This window comes from Crocodylus siamensis, chromosome 1 (assembly GCF_052110815.1).
Source record: "Crocodylus siamensis isolate JL-2025a chromosome 1, ASM5211081v1, whole genome shotgun sequence".
In the NCBI taxonomy this organism is placed as follows: Eukaryota; Metazoa; Chordata; order Crocodylia; family Crocodylidae; genus Crocodylus; species Crocodylus siamensis.
In genome coordinates this window covers 199787529-199809202 of record NC_143395.1, presented here as the reverse complement: position 1 = coordinate 199809202, position 21674 = coordinate 199787529, and the positions used below count along the sequence as shown (strand labels likewise).

At 49.7% G+C, this 21674-nt stretch overlaps 1 protein-coding gene across 1 annotated transcript; it reads right to left on the bottom strand.

The window, feature by feature from the left end:
• Nucleotides 1-11581: 11581 nt before the first annotated feature.
• LOC149873878 (oxidized low-density lipoprotein receptor 1-like) lies at nucleotides 11582-20469 on the bottom strand. Its single transcript, XM_090031565.1, has 6 exons — nucleotides 20401-20469; nucleotides 19668-19772; nucleotides 14230-14337; nucleotides 13299-13438; nucleotides 12726-12868; nucleotides 11582-11994 (listed from the first exon to the last, which is right to left on the bottom strand). The coding sequence occupies exons 2-6, from the start codon at nucleotides 19717-19719 to the stop codon at nucleotides 11850-11852; spliced, it is 588 nt and encodes a 195-aa protein (XP_089887691.1). The 5' UTR covers nucleotides 19720-19772; nucleotides 20401-20469; the 3' UTR covers nucleotides 11582-11849.
• Between the last annotated feature and the right edge of the window lie 1205 nt (nucleotides 20470-21674).

Here is a 21674-nt window from a genome sequence, read left to right as displayed (position 1 = left end):
CCCCGATTGGCCTGGACAGTCCCAGATTCTGGAGGATGTCTCCGCATCACAGCCATTGGAGAAAGTTGAAGCAAAAGTCCCAGATTGGTGGGAACTCACTCACACATGCCCAGCTCCTGAGTCAGGAGCCGGGCATGTACATGGGGTTTGGACCAATAAGGGGCTTTTGCTTTAATTTTTTTCAGGGAGCACAGCCACTGGCTGCACTCCGGTCCAGACTCTTGGGCTTTGAGTGGAGTCACTTGCCCAGTACAGTGGAGCTGGGGAAAATGAACTGTGGGGTTGGAGGGGTGGGGGCAGTCTGCACACATACACAGGCATATATGTGCACATGTGCGTGTCTCATATGGACCCAATACTGTCACAGCAGCACTGTCCAAGACAGCAGTGCTTGTGAGGGCCCTAGGGCTCACAGTCCTCCTTTGCTCCATCCCATGGAGTCTCACCCCGGTGCACTGCTCCAGGGCGGTCCAGGCCTTCCTAAGTCCCTTCGCCTTCTGCCAACATAGCCCTGCTGCTCAAGCTCTCAGTGAAAGTTCCTGCCCCTGGACACAGGAGACACGGGTGGTGCTTGGGCCCCAGCTGCACTCTACCAAAAGAGCCCAGCATAGGCATGGATGTTTGGGGCTGGGAAGATACCTTATGAGGAGGGCCATGTGCGCCATGCTCTGCAGGTTGGGGAGAGGGTGGGAGAAGGGACAGGTCCTCAACTAGGATTTTCAGCCACCCTCTTCCATGAGATGCTGCCTCAGCCCTGTCCCCGTCCCAGGAAAATTCAACTTTTCTCAAGCCAGGCTGGAAAAACAGTCAAGATAAAGCAAATCAACTGAACCCATCCTCCAATGCACATTCAGGGACACAGGACTCCTGCTGCCCTGAGGCACCAACCCTCCAACTCCTGGGCCTTTCTGCCCCTCACTGCTTCTCCCCCTTCACTTTGCTTCCTTCACACCCAGCCTCCCCCTTCCTCCCCCCAGCTTTCTATCCCAGATGCCTCCAAGTTTCTGTTCCTTCCTGCCTGCCCCTTCACTCTAACTCTCCAGGTAGCCAGACCCAGGAGTAAGAGCTGAGCCAGACCAAAATCCAGACCCATTTCTCCATGATTCACACTCATAAATTATCCACCAGTCTCACCAGCTCACCAGACTCTTCCTCCCTCTCCAGATCCATTTTCCTCAGTCCTGCCCCTTCCCCACTTCCCATGAACAAAGCCTCCAGGCCTCGTGCAGCAGCCAACCCTGCATCTGGTACAGCAGCCCACTGCAATGTGCCCGCTCCTATCTGCAGAGACTGAGGTGGCCACCAGCCTCCTCAAGTTCGTCACGCCCAGCAACCTGTGGTACATCAGCTCCCTTTTTCAGCAAGCTTTCTAAAAGCATTTGGGAAAGCTGGCCATCGATGATGCTGTCCTGAAGGTATGTGACTCCCTGCAGGACATACTGGGCAACACCATGCTCCAGGTCATCAACCCCCGGGAGGTGCTGGCAGGCTTCCACACCCTCGGCTAGCTGCAGTTCATAAGGCCCCTAGATGGGACTAACATCCCTGTCACCTGCCCGCCTCAGGGAAACCAGCAATAATAAAGCCAGCAGAGGTTCCACTCAGTTGCACACCAAGCCGTGCCCTACCACCAAGGCCCCTTCACAAATATCAGAGCTGGCTGGACTGGCAGTGCCCATGACACCTGGATCTTCCAGAAACCTGCCTTGCCCACCCTGCTGCAGAGTGGCCAAGTGTCTCAGACCTGCAGCTGGGCAAAGTGACCATCCCAGCCATTCTCATCAGACACCTTGCCTACCTGCTGCTGCTGTGGGTTTTATGTACCCATACACCAGCCAGCTCAATCCATTCCAAGCACACTTCAACAGGTCCCTGGGCCAGAACTACAAACTCATTGAGTGTACCTTCAGGTGCCTCTAGAGATGCTGGTGTGCCCTCACCACTCACCTCAAGGTCACGGAAGCCAACATCCCCCAGATCATCACTGCAGCCTATGTACTGCACAACATCTGCGAGGCCTGGAGGGAGCTCTTCTGTGACACCTGAATGGAGGGGGCTCAGCTGGTGAAGGATGCCTGGCACCAGGAGTGCCAGCTGTGGCAGTACCAGCAACTACAGGCACTTCCCTCTCACCCTCTGAGGCCCTGGGCAAGCCACAAAACCAGCAGTGGGAGCCAGAGCACCATGTGCACAAGGCGGCTGGTAGACTACTTCCTCCTCCCCCATTCCAGTAGGGCACCTGCGAGGTTGCCCACAGAACCCTGGTGCATAGCACAGCCCCAAGACCATGCACACTGTTGACAGTTTCAAATCATCAATCTTTATTTCGCTTACTACAACACAGTGCCTCCAGCCCTCCATTCACAACAACAGCCCACCCCCTTCACCTCAGTGCTCACCATTCATAAAGCATTCTCTTCTCCATGCAGCTACTTACAGAGTGTGGTTGATGTAGTGTCAGGGGGAAATGGTGACTTGAAGGCACCTACAGTGCAAAGCCCAGGAAGATGCTGCAGTGAGGCTGGTAGACTGGGGGCTCAGCCAGGGATTAGGGAGGATTCTTTCCAGCCTGCTCCCCTTCTTCAAGGGGCCAGGGCCTGCAGGGCCCATGGGCAGAGCTGGCCCACCAGTGGGCATCTCCCACTCACAGGCTTTGAGGCTGCTGGGTGATCAGTGGGTAGCAGCCTAAGTGGGAGGCCAGACTGCAAGGGAACCCTCTCAGAATCAATGGCAAGGAGAACTGGCTGCTGCAGGTGCCTCTGGACCTCCTCCCAGCTCTCCTAGAGGGCTTGGCGGGGGATGCCCTTGCCCAGATGCAGCTTCGGCCAGGGGCTGAGTGGCAGGCAGCACAAAGGTGACCATTAAGGCCGTGATGGTGACCAACACCCGGCAGTCCCCCTTCGTGGGCTCCACTGCCCAGGCCACCATGGCAGCCTGCCACTCCTGGGCCTCCAGCATCCTCTGAAGGAGGGTGAGATGCCTCTCCTTAATGGCAAGGATCCGGTCCCTGAAAGAGCAGCCTTCCCAGGCCTTCTCCTTCTTCCATACCACATCCTCAGCTCACCAGGCCCTTGAGACTATCATGCTTGCCTCCACTGTAGTGACCAGCACGTCCAACAGCAGGACTCTGTACTGGATGCAAAGCTGGCGGATATGGCGCATGCAGGGGGTGCCAGCCTGACACTGGTGGTGGCCTTGCCAGAGCATCCCCACCAGCAGCTCATTCATCTCCCCTATGTACAGCTGCTGGACCTGCAGAGCAAAGTCAGAGAGTCTCTTTGTGAGAGTTTGCAACATTTTAGCACTAGCATGCAGTGTACTGAGGGGCTGTGGGCCGTCCAGCCTCATTTCGGCTGTTATGTGTTTGAGGATGCCCAGGGACCATGATAAGTTGACCAGGTGCCCTGTGACAGGCACCCACCATCTGAGCCCTCCGTCCCCACTCACTCCATGGGGGCAGGCAGCCTGCTTGCCACTTGCAGCAGCCCCTCTGCCTTCCCTATCCCCTCTACAGGCTGAGCCAGGGCTGGCTCATGCCAGCAGCTGCTCCAGCGGCTCCAGACCTCATTCCCTGCTTCCCCTCCCAAAAGACCAGGCAGTATGTTTCCATGCCACCTAGCCCAGACCAAAACAAAATGCCCTGGGGCACCCAATAGTAAGGGGGTTAAGGGATCCTGCCCAGCTGAGACACAGAGCTGGTGACACCCCTGCCCTTCCCCATGCAATTCTTTTCAGAGACGCAGCACAGGCCATGGCCCCCACCGTGCATGTCCTGCATCCCAAGTGTGTCTTTGCTGAGGGTCCCGTGGGTATACCACAATGAGTTCTTCGAGTGCTCCAAGGGCTGTGTGACCAACTATGCCCTGCTGATGATGATCACCATAGTGCCCCAGATGCAGCTAAGAACTGGCATGGGTCTCTGAGCTCTGATGGTGCCCCAGGCAAGCCCACACTTCCCTGCAACATGTGCTGCTGGATGGAGGGGTACCTCTGCCCATGCTATGAGCCCCTGACCTCCGCAGCAGAGGAGATCACTGCTGCCATAGAGAAGATTCTCTGCATGTGACAAGCCCCTGGCTGCCTAGTTAGGAGGGCACTGGCTGCTCAATAAAGTCCTGCACTGCCTCCCTGAGAGCTGCCCCTTCTAGCTGCTGTGCCCTTCTCGGGCAGCTCCCAGCCAGCTCCAGGTGGGGTGGGGATTTCCATGAGCACCCTGAGCTGGCTGCTGTACTCTCCCTTCTCGACCCCAAGGCACAATACCAGGAGGAACCTGATAAACTCCTAGAGAAGCGACCTCTGGAAGCATAGGAGAGGATTAATGCCTACATCTGCCAGAAGCCCTAGCTACCCAATTTTTACTTACTACCCAAGATCAATAAACCTGGTCACCCAGAACATCCCACTGTCTCTGGCACCGTCATGGAGTTTCTGCCTATACTGACTCAAACCTTTTCCCACATGCCATAGGAGCTGGCACCTATTTGGCAGATACCACAGATTTCCTAACATAACTGCTTGCATTGGCAAACTTCCAGCTACCACCATATTACCTACCATGGATGTCACATCTCTGTACATCAACATTCCCCATGAGGACAGATTACAAGCCATAAAGAACATTACCCCAACAAGGACACAATGTCTGTTTCCATCACATTCTCGCACTCTGTCCTTCCACACCTGGATTTCAGACCTGGGGACTCCCTATAATCAATCACTGGCAAGCCCTCACACTTGAGGTTGATTGTGTTTCGTGACTGAAACACGAAACACAATATCTGTGAGTCCGAAGATGGCGGATGGAGCCAATCTGGGATTACAGACTCTGTTGCAATTTGCGCATGTGTTTCTGTGTCGGGTGGGAGGCTCTGTATTCTCGATTTCATCTATGACACACTGTTTCTGCTGCTTCTGCTTTTCTGTCTCCTGTTTTTGTCATAAGGTTTCAAAGTACTGAGATCTTTGCAAAAGACTTCCTCCAGCTGGGGCAGTCCTGGGTGATAGTCTCCCATGAGTTGATGTTGATGTTACCTATTTTCAAGTTGGCCTTGAGGTCATCCCTAAAGAGCTTTCTTTTCCCTCCTCTTGAGCGTACACCTTGACTGAGCTGGGAGAATAAAACTTGGATTGGGAGTCTGGAGTCAGACATCCAAACCATGGGGCCAGACCAGTGAAGTTCATCTAGGATGATCATTGCCTCAGTGCTCATGGCGTTTCCTGGTGAAAGGATGCTAATGTTGGTGTGTCTATCTTACCACTGTCTTTGAAGGATCTTCTGCAGGCAAAGTTTTTGGTACTTCTCCAGCAACTTGAGTCCCATGCCTCTAAGCCTCTCCTCATACGGCCTGTTCTCTTGACCTCTGATCAGGCACGTGGCTCTCCTCAGGACTCTCAGCTTTTCCACATTCCTTCTAAAGTACGAAGCCCAGAACTGGATGCAGTACTCCAGCTCCGACCTCACCAAGGCTGAGTAAAGTGGAAGGATGACTTCTTGGGTCTTGCTTGAGATGCATAAGAAGATGCAACCCAAAGTTTTATTTCCTTTGCTGACTGTGGCATTGCACTGGTAGCTCATGTTCATCTTGTGGTCAGTCATGGCCTCCAAGTCTCTTTCGGTCATGGTGCTAGAGAGTGTAGCACCACTGAGCCTATAAGTATGATGTGGGTTTTTTCTCCCAAGGTGAAGCACCTTGAATTTCTCTGTGTTGAATGTCATCAGGTTTTGATCCACCCAAATTGCATGCCTGTCCAGGTCGACTTGAATAGCCAGCCTGTCCTCTACGATGACCACACTGCCCCATCATTTGGTGCTGTCTGCAAACTTAGCCAGTCCACTACTGACACCTGAATCCAGATCATTTATGAATAAATTTAAAAGTACTGATCCAAGTACTGAGCCCTGGGGAATGCCACTGGTCACCATGTGCCATGTTGACTCAGTTCCGTCTACTATAACTCTCTGGGTCCAGCCACAGAGCCAGTTCCCCACCCATCGGACCGTAAGGTTGTCGAGGCTGCAGTTCCCCAATTTTACCATGAGGACATCATGGGAGATGAAGTCAAAGGCTTTTTTTAAACTAATACGTGCTCAGACAATCCTAGGATACAGACAAGTCTCCAACCTATGGAGCAGTAATTCTCAGCTCTTTTAGACTCCCCAAGAAAAGACTCTTTGGCTTTCTGCACTGCTTTGGAGGAGCCACAGGTGGAGAAGGGGATATAACCACAAAAGAGTTCCCTGCACAAGGAGGACCTGAGAGGGGAAGAGCTCCAGGGCGCTGGAGAGACACCCAGAAGACAGGAGACACTCAACAACTCAGACTGGCTCCAGCTGGCAGCGGCAGCATACTGTCATCCTGCATGCAGATCCAGGAGACCGCGCCCCATGGGAGGAGTCTTGGACAGCCTTGCAACCCTCCAGGTTGGCACAGGCTCCTGGATCTGCATACAGGATGACAGCATGCTGCTGCTGCCGACTGGGGCCAACACCAGCACCTGAGTCTGCCCAGTGCAGCCTGTACCGAGTATTGGGAAGAACCCAGTGCTGGCACTGGCTCCAGCCAGCAGCAGCAGCATGTTGTCACCCCACATGCAGATCCAAGGGCCTGCACCCCACAGAAAGAGTCTGAAACAGATATGCATGCAGGATGACAGCAGGCTGCCACTGCCAGCAAGTGATATGACTTTTGCTTGTCAGTAGTTTCAGGTGCAGTTTCCAAAAAACCCCTGCACCTCTCTCCTTTAAATTTGGGAGACTTCATGCCCACAGCATGAGCTACCATCTCTGCAATTTACATCTGAATCAGGCATGACATGACAAAGTTACATGCATTTTCATGTTTCCCCATTACAGTCTATGGGCTAAATGTCAAAACGCAGCGGAAGAGTTTTGATGAAGCGAAATGGAACAGTGCTTCAAAATGAAATGATGAAACAAAACGCTGTCCCTTTGAAATGGTGACATGGAAGTTGAAACTAAACAATGCTGTTTCGCACAGCCCTAATAGAGGTGCACACTTAATGCACGTTAAATTAGGCTAATGGACATTCATTTGTTGCATGTAGATGTGCCTATTAGGCCTGTGCAAAGCAGTTAGTATTCACTTTGGATCTGGATTCAACTGATTTGGGGGACAGTGATTCGATTTGGTGATTCAAATCACTGTTTCAAATTGATTCGCCCAGATCTGATTTGGAGATTCAGCTGCTGCCAAATGTCTGAATCTCCAGATCACCCAGGCCTATCCCCCACCCAGATTCTAGCCCTGGCAATGGCTGCCCTGCCTGCCCCAGCTCCTGGCACTTGGAAAAAACCCCCAACTTACCAGGTGCTGCCAGGTGTTGGGAGTAATCCCCGCTGCCCCCCACTGCATCCCAGGAACATATTCATTACCGGGGCGGAACAAGAGCCCTGCTTTCTTCCTGGCACTGGTACCCCATATGTCAGAGGCTGGAGGGTGGCGAGGACACGTGGAAGCCCCTCACACCTCCCTAAAACCTCTAACCTCCTTTCTTTGCACCCAGCAGCTTCACATGCCTGGCATGCTGCCAGGGAATTCTCCCTCTGATTGGCTGTTGAGGGCTCTGATGTCACAGTGGCCATGAGCAGATGTCAGTTGCCCTCTGCGGCTAAGTCACAAAGCCCCACAACAGAGTCACCAGGGACACGGCCACCAAAACCGGCCAGTCTGGTTGGGGCCTGATCGCAGGTGGGTCTCCCTCTACCTGAGCCCGGGGCCTAAGAGGAGAAATGCACAGTGGGAGTGGGAGGGAGGAAAATGGAGCTCCTTCAGGGGTGCCTTCACCTGCTGCTTTGCATAGAAGAAGAGGAGGTAGGTCCTGGGTTGGCCTGAGCTTGGAGGAGGGCGGAGGGGAGAGGAGGGGGAGGTGGGGAATCTGCTTCAGCTGCCTGATGACATACCAGAAGTGCTGGGCTCAGGAAATCCAGGCCATGCACTAGTCTCCCAGAATCAAACTAACCTCCACCCATGTGTCATAATTCAGAGGCAAGCTTTTCTCAGTCACTACATGTTAGCCTACACCCAGCCATCCCTTCAATCCACCAACCTCCATCCCTCCTAATCTCTCCTGCACCTTCCTATTTCAGCTCCTCCCTGTCCATACTTATGCCACGTCCTTCCAGCTGTCCATCCCATCCTATCACGTACCTAACTCCATCGCTTCTAGTATCTCTGTATCTCCCTAATCTCTAAAGTAGCCTCCCCTCTCAGCATGATCCTCCCTTGGATGTTAAAATCTGCACAGCTGAATGGTGGAGGTTTTGTCCATCTCCTCTACTGGTCATCTTGGCAGCAGCAAGAGAACATTTCCTTTTAGAGGCTGTTGAGACTCAGGGGACATGATGCGTTAACTCTTTCGACCAGAGCAAGTCAGAAATCTCCATGAATTCGCATTTTTCGTCCCACAGATCTAATCCCTACTGGTCACCTGTCCTGAAGCAGTGCAAGGTGTTCAGGCTTCTAAGCCTGTGCATGAAAACAGTGGCTTGGCTCTTACAGGTGAAGCTCTAGCTGGTCTCTTCGCTATCTTCACAGTGCTGTGGAGAATGCTGCGTATTTCACCTTTTAAAAAACATGGCCTCTGGGGAGAAATAGGTTTGGGAAAAACATAAGCATGCAAAATCATGTTTTTTTCTCCCGAGGTGGAACATCTTGCATTTCTCTGTGTTGAATGTCATCAAGAACCGTGGGGCTGGGCTGGGGCATGGTGAAAATACTTGTCCAGGATTCTCATACCCCCTCCCCCACAAGAGACCTGTCTGGGTTACACCCCACCTTGCTAGGCCCCTTGTTACCAGATTGGCCAGTCAGTTTGGGGTGTGCTCATTTATTAGAGGTACGTTTCTGGGGTCTCTGCAATTCTATCAATGTGCTGCTTTTGTTACTTGTGTTTCTAAATGGAGCTGTGTCTCTCCCTTCTGCAGTCAAACAACTCTACACAGATACACACACAGATTAACATGGCATGCCAGAGCCAGGCCAGGTTATTCAGCATTGACAGGCTGACCCCCCTCAAGTGCCTTGAACTCACTTCATCCCTTATTTCAGCAGGACAATAATAAATGAAGTTAGATCCACATACACATACGCTAACAGTGTTTGTCTGAGAAGGCCGGGTCCGATCAGCCCTTTCAGCTGACACCCTCCTGCACCTCAAAACTCAGCGCGACCCAACCTCTTGTCACAATGGCCCTAGCAGTAACTCCCTTGATGAGCAGAGCCCACTGTAGTTTTGGGCATTACAGGGATCTTTCGCTTAAGCAGAGCAAACGAGGAGGTTAAGGAGAAGGACCACTCAGTGAGGGTCAGAGAGAGAGTAAAGCAACCAGCTTGACCAGAAAAGTTATTTATTTCCAGGCATATGAACTTATAGATTCCATAGATTTAAATGATACCAGTAATATTAGCCATACAAGAGAGACAAATAAAACAGTTCCAATATTACATATTTTCAGTTCGGTACTTGGCAAAGTCTAGCTCAAGTTTGATCAGCAAAAGTTCGGCTTAGAAAGCTGTTCCTGGAGTGAGAAAGCAAAAGCCAGGTTCTTGGAGTCAGAGAGAGAGAGAGTTGGGATCTCGCCACTCAGCGAAGCTTGAACCAGTCGAGGTTGGCGGGTGCTTGTTGGAGCTTGCAGGCAGGCAGAGCCCTCAGCACCATCAGTGGAGGGATTTCAGGCAGAAAAGGAGTGGAATTGGTGCCGTTTTTGGATCCAAGCACCAGGACAGAAACTTGAGCTTGGGTAGGGGTTTTTGTAGAGAACTAACAATGGCTCAAGGGAGAGCACCAGGTTTCTTTATGGGTAAGCGATGGCTCATATGCTGGAGAATAGGAACTGATCGCTCCTGGCTGTGGGTGCCATTACTCTGGGGGAGCTCACAAGGCAGACAGGCAGATTCAGTGTTTTGGGTACCAGTAAAAGCATCTTTACTGGAATTGGTCTGATAAATGCTGAGCTGGGTGTGTGCAGATGTGAGTTGATTAGCATTTGGAGCAGAGATCCCCCACCATGCAGTGCTCCCCCTCTTCTCTGGTCCCAGAATTCAGTGCGGTCCTTGCCTGTGTAATCTCTGTTCTCCATCCTGAATGGTAATGAAGGTGCTTTCCTGCCCCATCTGCCATGGAAGTGAGTTGTCATCAGTTCCATCTCTGATGTAAATGAGACCGGGGAGTTGCTTCACTCCTATCAGCCTTGTCTGGAGGGGTTTAGGTGCGTCTCCCACTGCATCTTCATTGTCTGTTGTAAGTCCTTCCTCTAATCAGTTCTTGTCTGGGGCGGGCAGGCCGGGGGGAGGCTGAGTCCTTTGCAAGTCAGGCAGGCTGCGTACTGTCAGCGTTCCCCAAAAACACGGAGCTGACAGGTAACGCCCCGGCCATCTTAGGACCCCTGAAACTGAATCCATGCTCTGAACCACAGGTTTGGACCATCCTGCCAGTACCTGCTATTTTTTGGTTCCCAGTTTCTCCTGTTCCTTCTTAGACGTCTGGACATCCTGACCTGGGTCAACCCCTTGCCTTCATGTTGGCCTCATCTCTCCTCACCGCTTGCTATCCTGGCCAAGGACTGATGCTTGGCTTTGACCTTGGTTTCCACTTCTCTAAATCCCTGACCAAGCGCCATCCTCTCAGACTGACGGCCTGTGTCCTGGGCACCCTTTACAACAGGAAGCCCTGGCTGCTGTTTTGAGAGGGGCTCCTTCTGAAAAGAGTGTGCACAGAGAAGGGACCTGTACTGGTTCAGTGACCACAAAGTGGTGGGCCTGGGGGGCTGCTGTCCAGTCCAGGTGGTGGTGACAATGGTAAAGCAGCTGGACACAAGCATGTGCAAGCCATGTGGTCTTCTGAGCCAAGCTCTGTTTTAGGAAATAACCAGACCTGCGTGTCAGACCCTTCAGACAGGATCTTTTATGGACTGGAACAGACTTCTACTTGCATGGCCCATCAGTGACACCTGTGTGCTTCACTCCCTTGGGCTCGCGTCATAACGCATGCCCTGAAGCCCATGCGGTGCCCTGGAGAATAAAGAACCGCTGATGAAAGGACTCAGACTCCTGCAGGGCCAGGCAGGATCCATGGGACACCCAGCTTCTCACCCCTTACAAAGGGCTACAGGGCTTGAAAGGCCTGAATTCATATCTGGATCCCAAATGTAACCATCCTTGTTCATGTCACCTAGGCCAAGACCTTTAACTTGAGCTTCTCAGAGTATCTTCTTCAACTCAGCACAGAGTCACCAGGAGAGGCACTAACCGTGTCCTCGCACAATGTGTCCCTGACATCCAACCCCCCTCAATGCAAGGACAGACTCTCTTACCTGTCCTCCACATGAATGGCACAGCAGGAAATCCCTCTGCCCCATAGAGCTGCTGCACACCACACAGGATCAAATGTGCCCCCTGCTCAGGAGATCTCGTCCTGATGTTGTCTCAGTAACATACATTTCCCAGCTCCAGCACCAGTTCCCGGCCACCCTTCTCCCACTCTGCATGATGAGTTATTATGCAATCACCTCTATATATACTTTTCGAAACAAAAATAAGACAAAAACTATTTTTTGAAATAGAGAACTTTATTGTAGATGTTTGTTTTTTAGTATATGATTTGATTTTTAACCATAATTAATTAAAATGCTATCTTCTAAAAGATGTTATGTGCACGGCCCTCAACAGCTCACCAAAGCTGGTTAAGTGGCCCGCCAGCTGAAATAATTGCCCACCGCTGACCCTTGTGGTTTGCTGGTGGGCCAATTTCATTTTCCCAGCCACACGGTCCCCTCTGCTGCAGCAATCTCATCAGTGCCCACTATGCCATCAGTTTCTGGGTCAATGCACTTATTTTTTTCCTTCTTGTTCTCTCGTCTTCTCACAAATGCAGAATCGAGTTTCTTCACATCTGCCTGTCCTAGCTGCCCCTCCTTGGACATACGCACAAGCACCACTGGCATAATCTCCCTGACTGGTGCTTGGGAGCACAATCCTGGAATGAAAAGTCACAGTTTACAGTTCAGGTCCATACCCCTGAGCTCAGCACACCATGATATCCTGGTTTCCCTGACAGCTGGGGATACTGAGGCAACAGCCTAACAGAAGGAGAGGCAGAGATCCTCAAGGCTTAATCAGCCAGAGAAGATCTCCCAGTGCAGGATCCCTTTGTCCTTCCAGAAATTCCTCTGGAATTAAACCTTTGCAATGGAGGTTTTTGTCCTTCCTCTCCTACAACTCAATGTTGTCCCCAGAGGTGTTTCCAGTTCCCACCGTCCCATATACAATCCACAGACGACACAAGTGCAGACACTACCCATGAGACAACTTCCTGCATCATGGGGCTCTCCAGTGTATCCTACAATCGTAATCTACCAGCCTCCCCTCTTCCCACTAAACCAGGGGTGGGAAATTATTTGGGCCCAAGGGCCATACAGGGAATTTTGGTGAGTCACAAGACAGGAGGGTGACCCTGCCTTTCTCTTCCACCACCCTTGAGCCCTCATGGCCAGATTTGTTTCACAAGAGTACCAGAGCTGGGCTACAGGTTTCCAAACACCTGGGGCCACTTGTGCTACTAGGGCCCGTCACTCACTGAGTTTATGAAGAAGTTCACAACTGTTTAATGGACCTGTCTGAGGCCCTCGGTCCCATAGTGAATCACACCCAGGGGCTTGTGCTGTCTTTTGGCACAGAGCTGTGGACACCCTAGTGACAAAGACTTACAGGCCAGAAGAGAGATCTGTGCCATCCACCCAGACCCACTTCCTTCTTTCAGAGTTGTACAACAATCCAGTCCAGAATGGGTAGTAGTGCAGATAGCTTCCACGATCTTCAAAATAGTGAAACGACTCTGTCAGTATGAACTCCTGCAGGGGAACAGGATTCAATGGGAAGGAAAGTGAGATCTCTCAGGTGCAGCATGCCAGGAGTTCCCTGTGCAGTATCACCATGAACCCCTGTATAGAGATTATCTCTGTAGACAGCCTCGGTACCCTGCACCTGTCAATCTCAAACACCCTGCAAGTAACACTCTAGCACCTGCCGCACACACACACAGCTTAAACAAAAGCACAAGATGCAGAAATACAATTAAGCCTATACCTGTATAAACCAGCCACTGATTTCTGATTTCTGAGGCATCCAAGGTGTTTTGCCTATTCCCAGCACTCAGAACCCCACTCCTGGCATCACATTGTCAACACTTGGCCACAGAAATTAGTCCCAAGGCCTGACTCCTGCCTGACTCCATTTACTAAGCTGATTTTCACCAATATGTCAAAAGTAACACAGACTCACCAGTTCAGCTGTGCTGCTAATCATGACCAGCCTGGCAAAGTGAGAACTGCAGGAGGATTTACACTGTTCCCAAGGTCCCATTTCAGGAGAAAAGAGGTAGGACTTCTTTGTTTTGTGACTCCACCGCACCAGACACTTCTCTGGAACAACACATACCACATCAGCTCACTGCGTTACCTGATCACTCCCACGCTGGGGACATTGCCATCAGGAAGGAGGGAATTTCATGCCCACCGTGTTCCTCCACTTCCATTTCTTCTGTCTCATGGGCCCTATATCTGGGGGAGCTCCTGCCCCACATCTCAAAATGGGGATGGCCCTTTCCCCATCAGAAGTGGCAGCTGCTGCCATGCAGGGAACACCAGGTGCTGGCTTCTCTGGCTCTATGGGGAACAAGGCAGACCCACCAGAGAGCCACCACCAACTTGGCGAAGGCCAGACCGATCCTTTCAACCCAGACTGGGCTAGTGGGGTTGAGAGCTTGTCCTTGTAGGGAACATAGGCAGAAGATGGGAGCATCAGGCCTTGACTGAGAGGCACCCGTCCCAAAGCTGGACACAGGTGGTAATGATTGCTGGGGGAAATGGTTTTCCTCTCCTGTAAGACTTTTCCAAGGCAAAACATTTTCCTGTCCTGAATTCAGACAAAAGGAAAAATCTTTAAAGATTTTCATTAAATCAAAAACCCCATTAATTTTGTGTTTGCATGAACTGAACATTTCATTTGTGTAATCTGAAGTTTTGTATTTGAGTTACATTATTTTAATCCTTTTGCGCCTTTTCAGAATATTTTTGGACCTTGCGGCTGCACCTCCATGGGGATCCCTTATGCAAGGGATATTTTGAAAAAGTAAATGGCATTTTGCAGGGCCGGACAGCCCCACAGTCACAATATGGCCTGCCTTCAAAGCATCTCCAATCCCACAATTTACCTTTGTCAGGAGACTGATCCTGTGGCATTTCTTGAACACTTGTGGTTGGGTCTGGGCAGGACATTGGACAGTGTATGGGGTTTTTCTTCTCTTTGCTCAGCTCCACGACTGAAACATCAGAACAGCGCAATGGCATCTCTTGTGATAGAGGCTTCAGCATTTTTGTAACCATAACATTCCCTGTATTGTGGTGCCACACAAGCACTAGCTGAACTAGTATGACTGAATGGAGCAATTGTCCAATAGAAAAGCAATGATTTTCTAAACAGTTCACCACCAGCTCCCTTCCCACCTACTTCCCTGGCTTTCCATATGGAAGTCTAACAGCTAGCACAAGCCCCCTGGCTCCTTAGAAGTTGTCTCTTTTGAGGTATTAGAGCTAGAGCTGCTCGGGCTTCCAGGATGCTCCTTGGGGCTTGTCAGGGAATTGTAGCTGCTCTGTCTTCTAAGTATTGGAGACATTTCAATTCTCCAAAAAATATTCGGGTTTTGCTCTGTTGGCCAGCATGATCCAGAGCAGGCTGCAACAGTGATCAGGCTTGTTCTCAGCTAGTGCATGGCAAGAGTGACCACTAGACCCAGCCTGGAATTTAGTATCAAAATTATTTCTTAAGATAAAACAGAGTTTCTGCAAAACTAGCATCTTCTGTGAGGCAATTTCTGTTTCAATTTTTTGCATCAGGAAGATCATAACACTTTGGTTTGTTGAACTGAACTGAACTGGTATCTGTCAAGGTAGTTTGGCCTTAAACCCAGAGGAGCAATGGGAAAAGAGGCTCCTCTGGAGACAAGTTATAGCGTCATGGCTGTAATGGTTTCCAGCTCCCTTTTGATTCTGCCATGGGGCTGGAGCTCCAGGGCTTCCAAGCCCCAGTGCAGGATGCTGAGCACTTCCAGCCTTGGACTTCATGTGTCACTGGTCTGAACAGGCTACAGCAGGGGTTAGTTAGACTTATTCTCCACCTACACACCTAGAAGATTCCCATGGCCACCAATCAGAAACAACTGCTACCATGGGGTGCACAACCCCAAATTACTTGAGCGCTTTGCCCTGAAAGGCCTTGCAGTTGAGCAAATGAACCGCTCCAAGGAAGAGGGTGGGCTGCATTGTTTGATATTACGAGGCCCCTCCCTTACATTAGTTTCTTCCACTTTGAAAAAAAAGAAAGAAACAGAAACCTATACAATAAATTTAGCAGAAGTTGTTGCTTTCAGATTGTCATACACAGACCTCTGGATCCTCCCAAATTGTCTGTGCATAAAACAAAACAAAAGCTTTTCCACTTGATTCTTTTCTGTAGAGTACTTCACATCCAGAAATGTCAATTTCTGGCTTCAAATGTTTTCTTGTTCTGAAATGCTGTTCAGGTCTAAGCAGAAAAAAATTGAAACTTTTTTCCTTCCTTCTCTGTGTAACAGTTGCAAAGGCTTGCTTGGCTGCAAGCTGAGTGGGTGAGCTGTGCCTGAGAACTTTGCAAGAAAGGCAGCAAAGTTTGCAGAGGGTGAAATAGCTTTTCCAAACAGAGGGTATGCTATGCACAGTGCATGCTTTTTACTGGAGGATTTGAACTGTAACTACAGCCCCTATTGCAAACCCCGGACTCTGGCTACTCTGGAGCCATAAAAGCTGAGGAAGGGAAAAGCAACTGGAGAGACAAGCAGTAGGAGAGCTACACCAGCCTGGAGAAAGGGGCAGAGACTCAGCCCCTCCTTCCCCGCCTCCAGGCAGAGGCACCAAAGCTGGGGCTTGGTGGGGAGCAAACTTCAGGACAGAAGACAGCCTTATCATCCCAGGAGAAGCTGATTCCTCACCCAGGGTAGGAGCTGTGCAATCAGGAACTTTCATAGACTTTCATAGACATTAGAGCTGGAAGGGACCTCAGAAGATCATCGACTCCAGCCCCCCACCCGAAGAGCAGAATGTCAGCTTTGGTCATAGGATCCCAGCAAGATAAGCATCCAATTTGCTCTTGAAGGTGTTCAATGTAGGTGCTTGAACCACCTCTGATGGCAGGCTGCTCCAGACCTGGGGGGCTCGGACAGTAAAGAAATTCTTCCTTATGTCCAGCCTGAAATGGTCTCGCAGTAGTTTATAACCATTCAACCTCATCATCCCTTGGGGCGCTCTGGTGAACAAACATTCCCCCCGGTACTGGTGGTCACCCCTGATAAACTTATAGGGGCCATCAGGTCACCCTTGACCCTGCGCTTTTCCAGGCTAAAGAGCCCCATGGCTCTCAGCCTGTCGTCGTAAGGTCTGTTTTCCTGACCTCTGATCATGTGTGTGGCTCTTCTCTGGACTCTCTCAAGCTTCTCCACCTCCTTTTTGAATTGTGGAGCCCAAAACTGGACGCAGTACTCCAGCTGCGGCCTCACCAAGGCCGAGTACAAGGGGAGAATGACATCCCGGGATTTGCTGGAGAAGCATCTATGGATGCAAGCCAGCGTTTTGGTCGCTTTACTAGCTGCAGCATCGCATTGCAGGCTCATGTTCATCTTGCGGTCAATGATGACCCCCAAGTCTCTTTCTTCCGTAGTGCTAGCCAGCGTAGCACTGCCGAGCCTAGAAGCATGCTGCTGGTTTTTCCTCCCAAGGTGGAGAACCTTGCATTTTTCACAGACACAGAAGGAAACTAAAGAAAAGAAGCCTATTTCCTGCAGTGGCTGATTGGAGACTTGCCTTTTGCTGAGTTACCAAGAAAGAGCAGAGTCCACCTGCTGGGGAGCAGCAGAAGCCTTGCCTCTGCCACCTAGTGGTGGATCATAGTTGAAGCTGTATTGTCATTTCTTGTTAGGGGAAGGGGAGTGTGACCAGAGGGAAATCAACCTGCATTATGGAGGGGAAATTGTTTTAAAGTGTTCGGGTGAATGTAATCATTGAGGTTGTTTGATGCAAGTGGGGCCACCCAGTGTGGTGTAATTATTCATCTGTTGTTGCACTTGTAAATTCTATTCAAAATTGTTCATTTTATTATTAACTATTGATATTATATATATATATAAAATATATGTTCTCTTGATGAATCATTTCTTTTCTGTATATAGTTGTGTATAATAAAGAAACCCATTTGTTTATTGGACTTATAAATTCTTGGGCAGTGAGGGTGAGAGAGACACCTCTCCATGGGACAGCTCAGTTAGCAGACCTGCCTGACGAGGTTCCCAGGGCTACTGGCACCCTAAGGATCCAAAATCTGGCAAATCACCTGGCCTAGCATGCTGGTGAGAGTTACATTTGAAATATGTTGTTTGACCTGAAACAAAACTTATTCTACCCAGGATACTCGACAATTTTTTAAATGATATTGTTTCAGATCAGTCAAATACTATTTTTTCCCATTTCTCAAGGAACTAAGGTTTTCCCCCTCGTCTAGTTGAAGAACTGTGTTTCTGAATTATTTTGGTTTTACACTGAACAAAATGTCAAGTTCTGGAAGAGTGTTGCTGCATGTCTGCTCAATTATGTGTCTTAAAAACAGGGTAACACATCAGAATAGTGCAAAATGACAGCTTCTGCTCCCGGTTTGAAATGGCTCGCTCTTTCTCTAAACCCACATTACAGCCTGGACTATAAACAGATTCTGACCTGGCTAGCCATGCCCCAAACTTGAGAGCCAAAATCTCTTTTGTCATTCCCTAGGATTAGCTTCCTCTAGCACAAATCACTCTCTCAGCTTTCACTTGACTAAAGATTGAGAAGTTTTTTGTAGGCACGGGCAAGGAGGTGACTCTCACCCGTTGATCAGAGAGGACAGAGAAGTCGCATTTGATTCGTTATTTATATGGGGAAAAAGTACAATTTGATTTCACAGATATACTGCCTAAGATACAATCAGCCATATAATGATGTTTAATGATATGTATATAGCATGTTAAAGAAAAAGCACAACAAATAACCCTCACTGGTTATTGCTCTGCAAAGAGAGAATTTCCTTCATATAAAAAAATGTGTGAGTTGAAACCATTTTGCACTCAGAATCAACTCAGAATCAGAACAAGAAACTCAAATTTCAGAAAGTTCCAGGACACGATCATTTCCAAATAGCTTAAACGAGAAATGCCAGTACAGAAATGTCAAGATTTTAAGTGAAGCTAAATAATACGATTTTAATATATTTTTATAGTTGCCTTTCAGGCGCTGAATTGAAGTCCAGTTGTTGACTTTTAGTAAAATTGTCATTTCCTCATGAGAAAACATGCTGTGAGAAATAGCTAACCCAATTTTAAAAAATATCAGAAAGAAAAGAAATTGAAACCTCAGCAACAGCATCCAAGTAAAGAGCTCACAGTGCGCTTGATCAGAAAAATGCAAGGGAGAGTCATATTGCCCTTCTAGGCTTTTTTACAGTTTATCACTTTGGACTCTGATTCAAGTTGGAGCAACAAATGCAATAGGCAAATGCCTCATTCTCAGGTGAAGTGAAATGGGCCTTGATGTCATTGTTCCCTTCAGTATAAACCCATTCTACCAGCCTCCTTATGCTAAATTTAAATGGGTTTGATTAACTTGTAACAATGAGCCAAAGTTTCTCTTCTCTCTTCTCTTCAGTAACCTGGGGGTCATTTCTGACATTGGCCCTTTGACACTTACCATGTGTTTTGTCTACATCGTAGTAAGCATTAATATAACTCAGGACGTTTTCCCTAAGTTGTATGTTAAAGCTCACTAAGTACCAGAGTCTTGATCCAGTTCCTATGCAGTCCAAGGGCTGAGACCAGAAGTCAGCTAAATTTCTGATCTACGCCCAGGGACTAACCAGAAACTGTGGATTGTAGGTCCCAACTCCAGGAACAAAATTAATCATCTTATCTCTATGGAATAGGCCCGTGTTAACATATCACATGTTACTTAATACTCCTCACTTGTAAAGGCCTAGGTCTGCTGCATTTTGGTAACACTTAGCATGTTTTACCCTGCTTGAATGCTCAGATGCAAGTGTTTTAAGTGTGGTGAACACACACTACAGGTAATATGTAACAACCCTCTCAGGAAAATTGCGTAAGTTTAGAATTTCTGAAGACCCGAACTATTTTGGTCCTAAATCTTCCCACTAAATTGCCCTGGTTTATCTCTGCATCGGGGAATCTTCATGGGGTTTCATTACAGTTCCCATCTCTTTCAGAGTCTTTTCCCACCAAGGAACTTTTCAAATGCCTAATCGATTTGAATTCTCCAGATAATAAAATTGGCCCGAGGACTATGGATTACACTTTGTTTCTTTATACCTTACTGTCGTACATGTAAAAGAAAACATTTCCTGAACTGACACTGTGCAGGGAGAAGGAGCAGAGACAGAACATCTCCTACTTCTATTTTTGAGACATTTGATGTCACCGGCATTTCTATATCACCTGATTTCTACTCATCTAACCCCTACCACTCTGTGTAAGTTGAGAAAGCAGGATATGGGGAGCTTGGATTCCCATTACATACTTACTCTTGGCACCATTGATCCTGGCAGTGATCAGGAAAAACAGGCACAACAACATTATCCCAAGTACCAGGGGAATTGGGGACCATGGGGGAGATGCTGGGACAGGCTCTAGCAGAGGGAGAAGAGAGAAGAGAGAAGACATGAGAGGGGAAGTCTTCCCACCTACGAAGCGAGGGTGGGCTGGAGTGCACTGGAGCATTTCCAGAACCTAGAAGCCAGAACGCTCCACAAACCCCAGGGCAAAACTCCTCAAGTGTCCCCCACTGACTGGACAGTCGCTATGACTGGCCAGCAAAGAAGATGTTTCAGTGGACGTGTGTGCATGGGGCTGCTGGAGCTGGAAGACAAGCAGTCTTTGCTCCCTTCCTCAGCCATACCTCTCAGTGGAAAACTCTCCCTGACTTAGGAGACATATTCCAGGGAGGGAGCATGTGCCCCTGTATCACAAGGTGCAGATCGCCAGATGTTTATATACAACTGATCAATGCAGTGTTGGATTCAAGAGATCCCCTGTGTCTTGCCAGGACTGCGAGGCTGAGTGACCACAGCCATTTCCTTCACCTAGCAGAGCACTCTTGGAGGCACAAGGGAGAGAGCAAGCAGCACTGCGGGAAGAGCTGGGGTTTCTTGTATCAATCACGTTCCGTCATGGCAGAGGGGAAATGCAATGGCTGAGCTCTCATCCAGGCCAAGTGCACTTGATTGCCCCGCAGCCCCTCTCTGCCCCACACGGTACCTGTGTGCCCAGCATGCCGATGGATCTGTCTCTGGAGCGCTGGGGGAGTTGCCAGTCTGAGCTCTGAGGAGGTGCCCTCCTGCCCATGCATTCCCAGCAGGTCCAGTGCAGCTGGTTTGGACCCAGCTGGAAGCGATTCAGGGCTGGGCTGGGCCATCAAGAGGCACTGGTGGGTCTGAGTGACTCAGGTGCAGCAGAAGGAGCAGCACAGAGCTATGACTGAGAGGGAAACAGTTACCTGTCCTGAGAGAGCTGTCACGGTGTCACAACATGCTTCTATTGTGCACTAAGGCAATCCCAGAAAGTATTTCCAAATATTCCACTACATACAAATGAGGAGGGAGAGAGAAAGTCCCCCTGCAGTGGCAGGAGCCTGGCCACTCCCACAGGTCAAAAGAGACTGAGAAGATCTCAGCCGGCTGCAACGAGCACTTGACAGTTCAGAGCTTTTAAGAGTGGGGCAGTGCCCTCCACAGCCAGTGCCTCTCCACCCCCATCTCTGAGATGAGCAGCCACTGCAGACTACAAACCAAAGTCAATAATCTCACCTTTAGCAGTGATCTCGTTCCCTCTAAAATTCCCCATTCCCACAACATATGAATATGATATGATACACGTGCCAGTGCCTGTCCTATGCCCACCATTTTGGTTTTTGAGATTACAGCTCCCTCACTGAGTGTCAGAGAGTGTAGCTATCAAATGGCAGTGCTGCCTCAGGCCATCCAAGGGGAAAAATCCAGCCTTTCCATGACCACCCAGGCAGCTTCCCCTCCAGATGAACACAGTTCCTTTTACCTGTGACCTATAACCACAACTGACCCCAGTCTCTGGGACTAAATGCTCCCCTGCCCAATGCAGGACAGCTGAATCCTGCCCCCTCTAATGCTCTCTTACAACAATGACAGCCCTGGGGCCCCATGGAAGGGATACCTGCATGTCTCCCAGGTGGTGATCAGTGGCTAGGGTTCAGGAGCAAAATGAAGAGCAGTGCATCCCGAGTGAACTGTCTGAGTGCGGGCATGTGCAGGGGCCGAACCTCAGAGGTCATGAGACAAAAGGGGTTTACAGTCACCTCTTCCTGCTCAAAGAGGCCCAGCCCTCCCAGGACAGGAAGGCTGACCGCCTCGCCGCTGTCCCAGCACAAACCGCACAGGAAGCCCCCGCTGCTACTTTGAGATGTGTTGCTCCTACACACAGTGCACAGAGCACAGAGCTGTACCAAGTGGGTGACAGCTGAGGGGTGGAAGATACTTCACAGACCTGGGCTGGGACGT

What these genes read in the sequence shown, in the direction of transcription:
- LOC149873878 (XM_090031565.1), bottom strand. Translation starts at nt 19,719, where the DNA reads ATGTTGTTGTGCCTGTTTTTCCTGATCACTGCCAGGATCAATGGTGCC. An exon ending in GGATCAGTCTCCTGACAAAG is followed by an intron (nt 13,439 to 14,229) that starts GTAAATTGTGGG and finishes GTGTTGTTCCAG; the next exon opens with AGAAGTGTCTGGTGCGGTGG. An exon ending in TTAGCAGCACAGCTGAACTG is followed by an intron (nt 12,869 to 13,298) that starts GTGAGTCTGTGT and finishes GTTCCCCTGCAG; the next exon opens with GAGTTCATACTGACAGAGTC.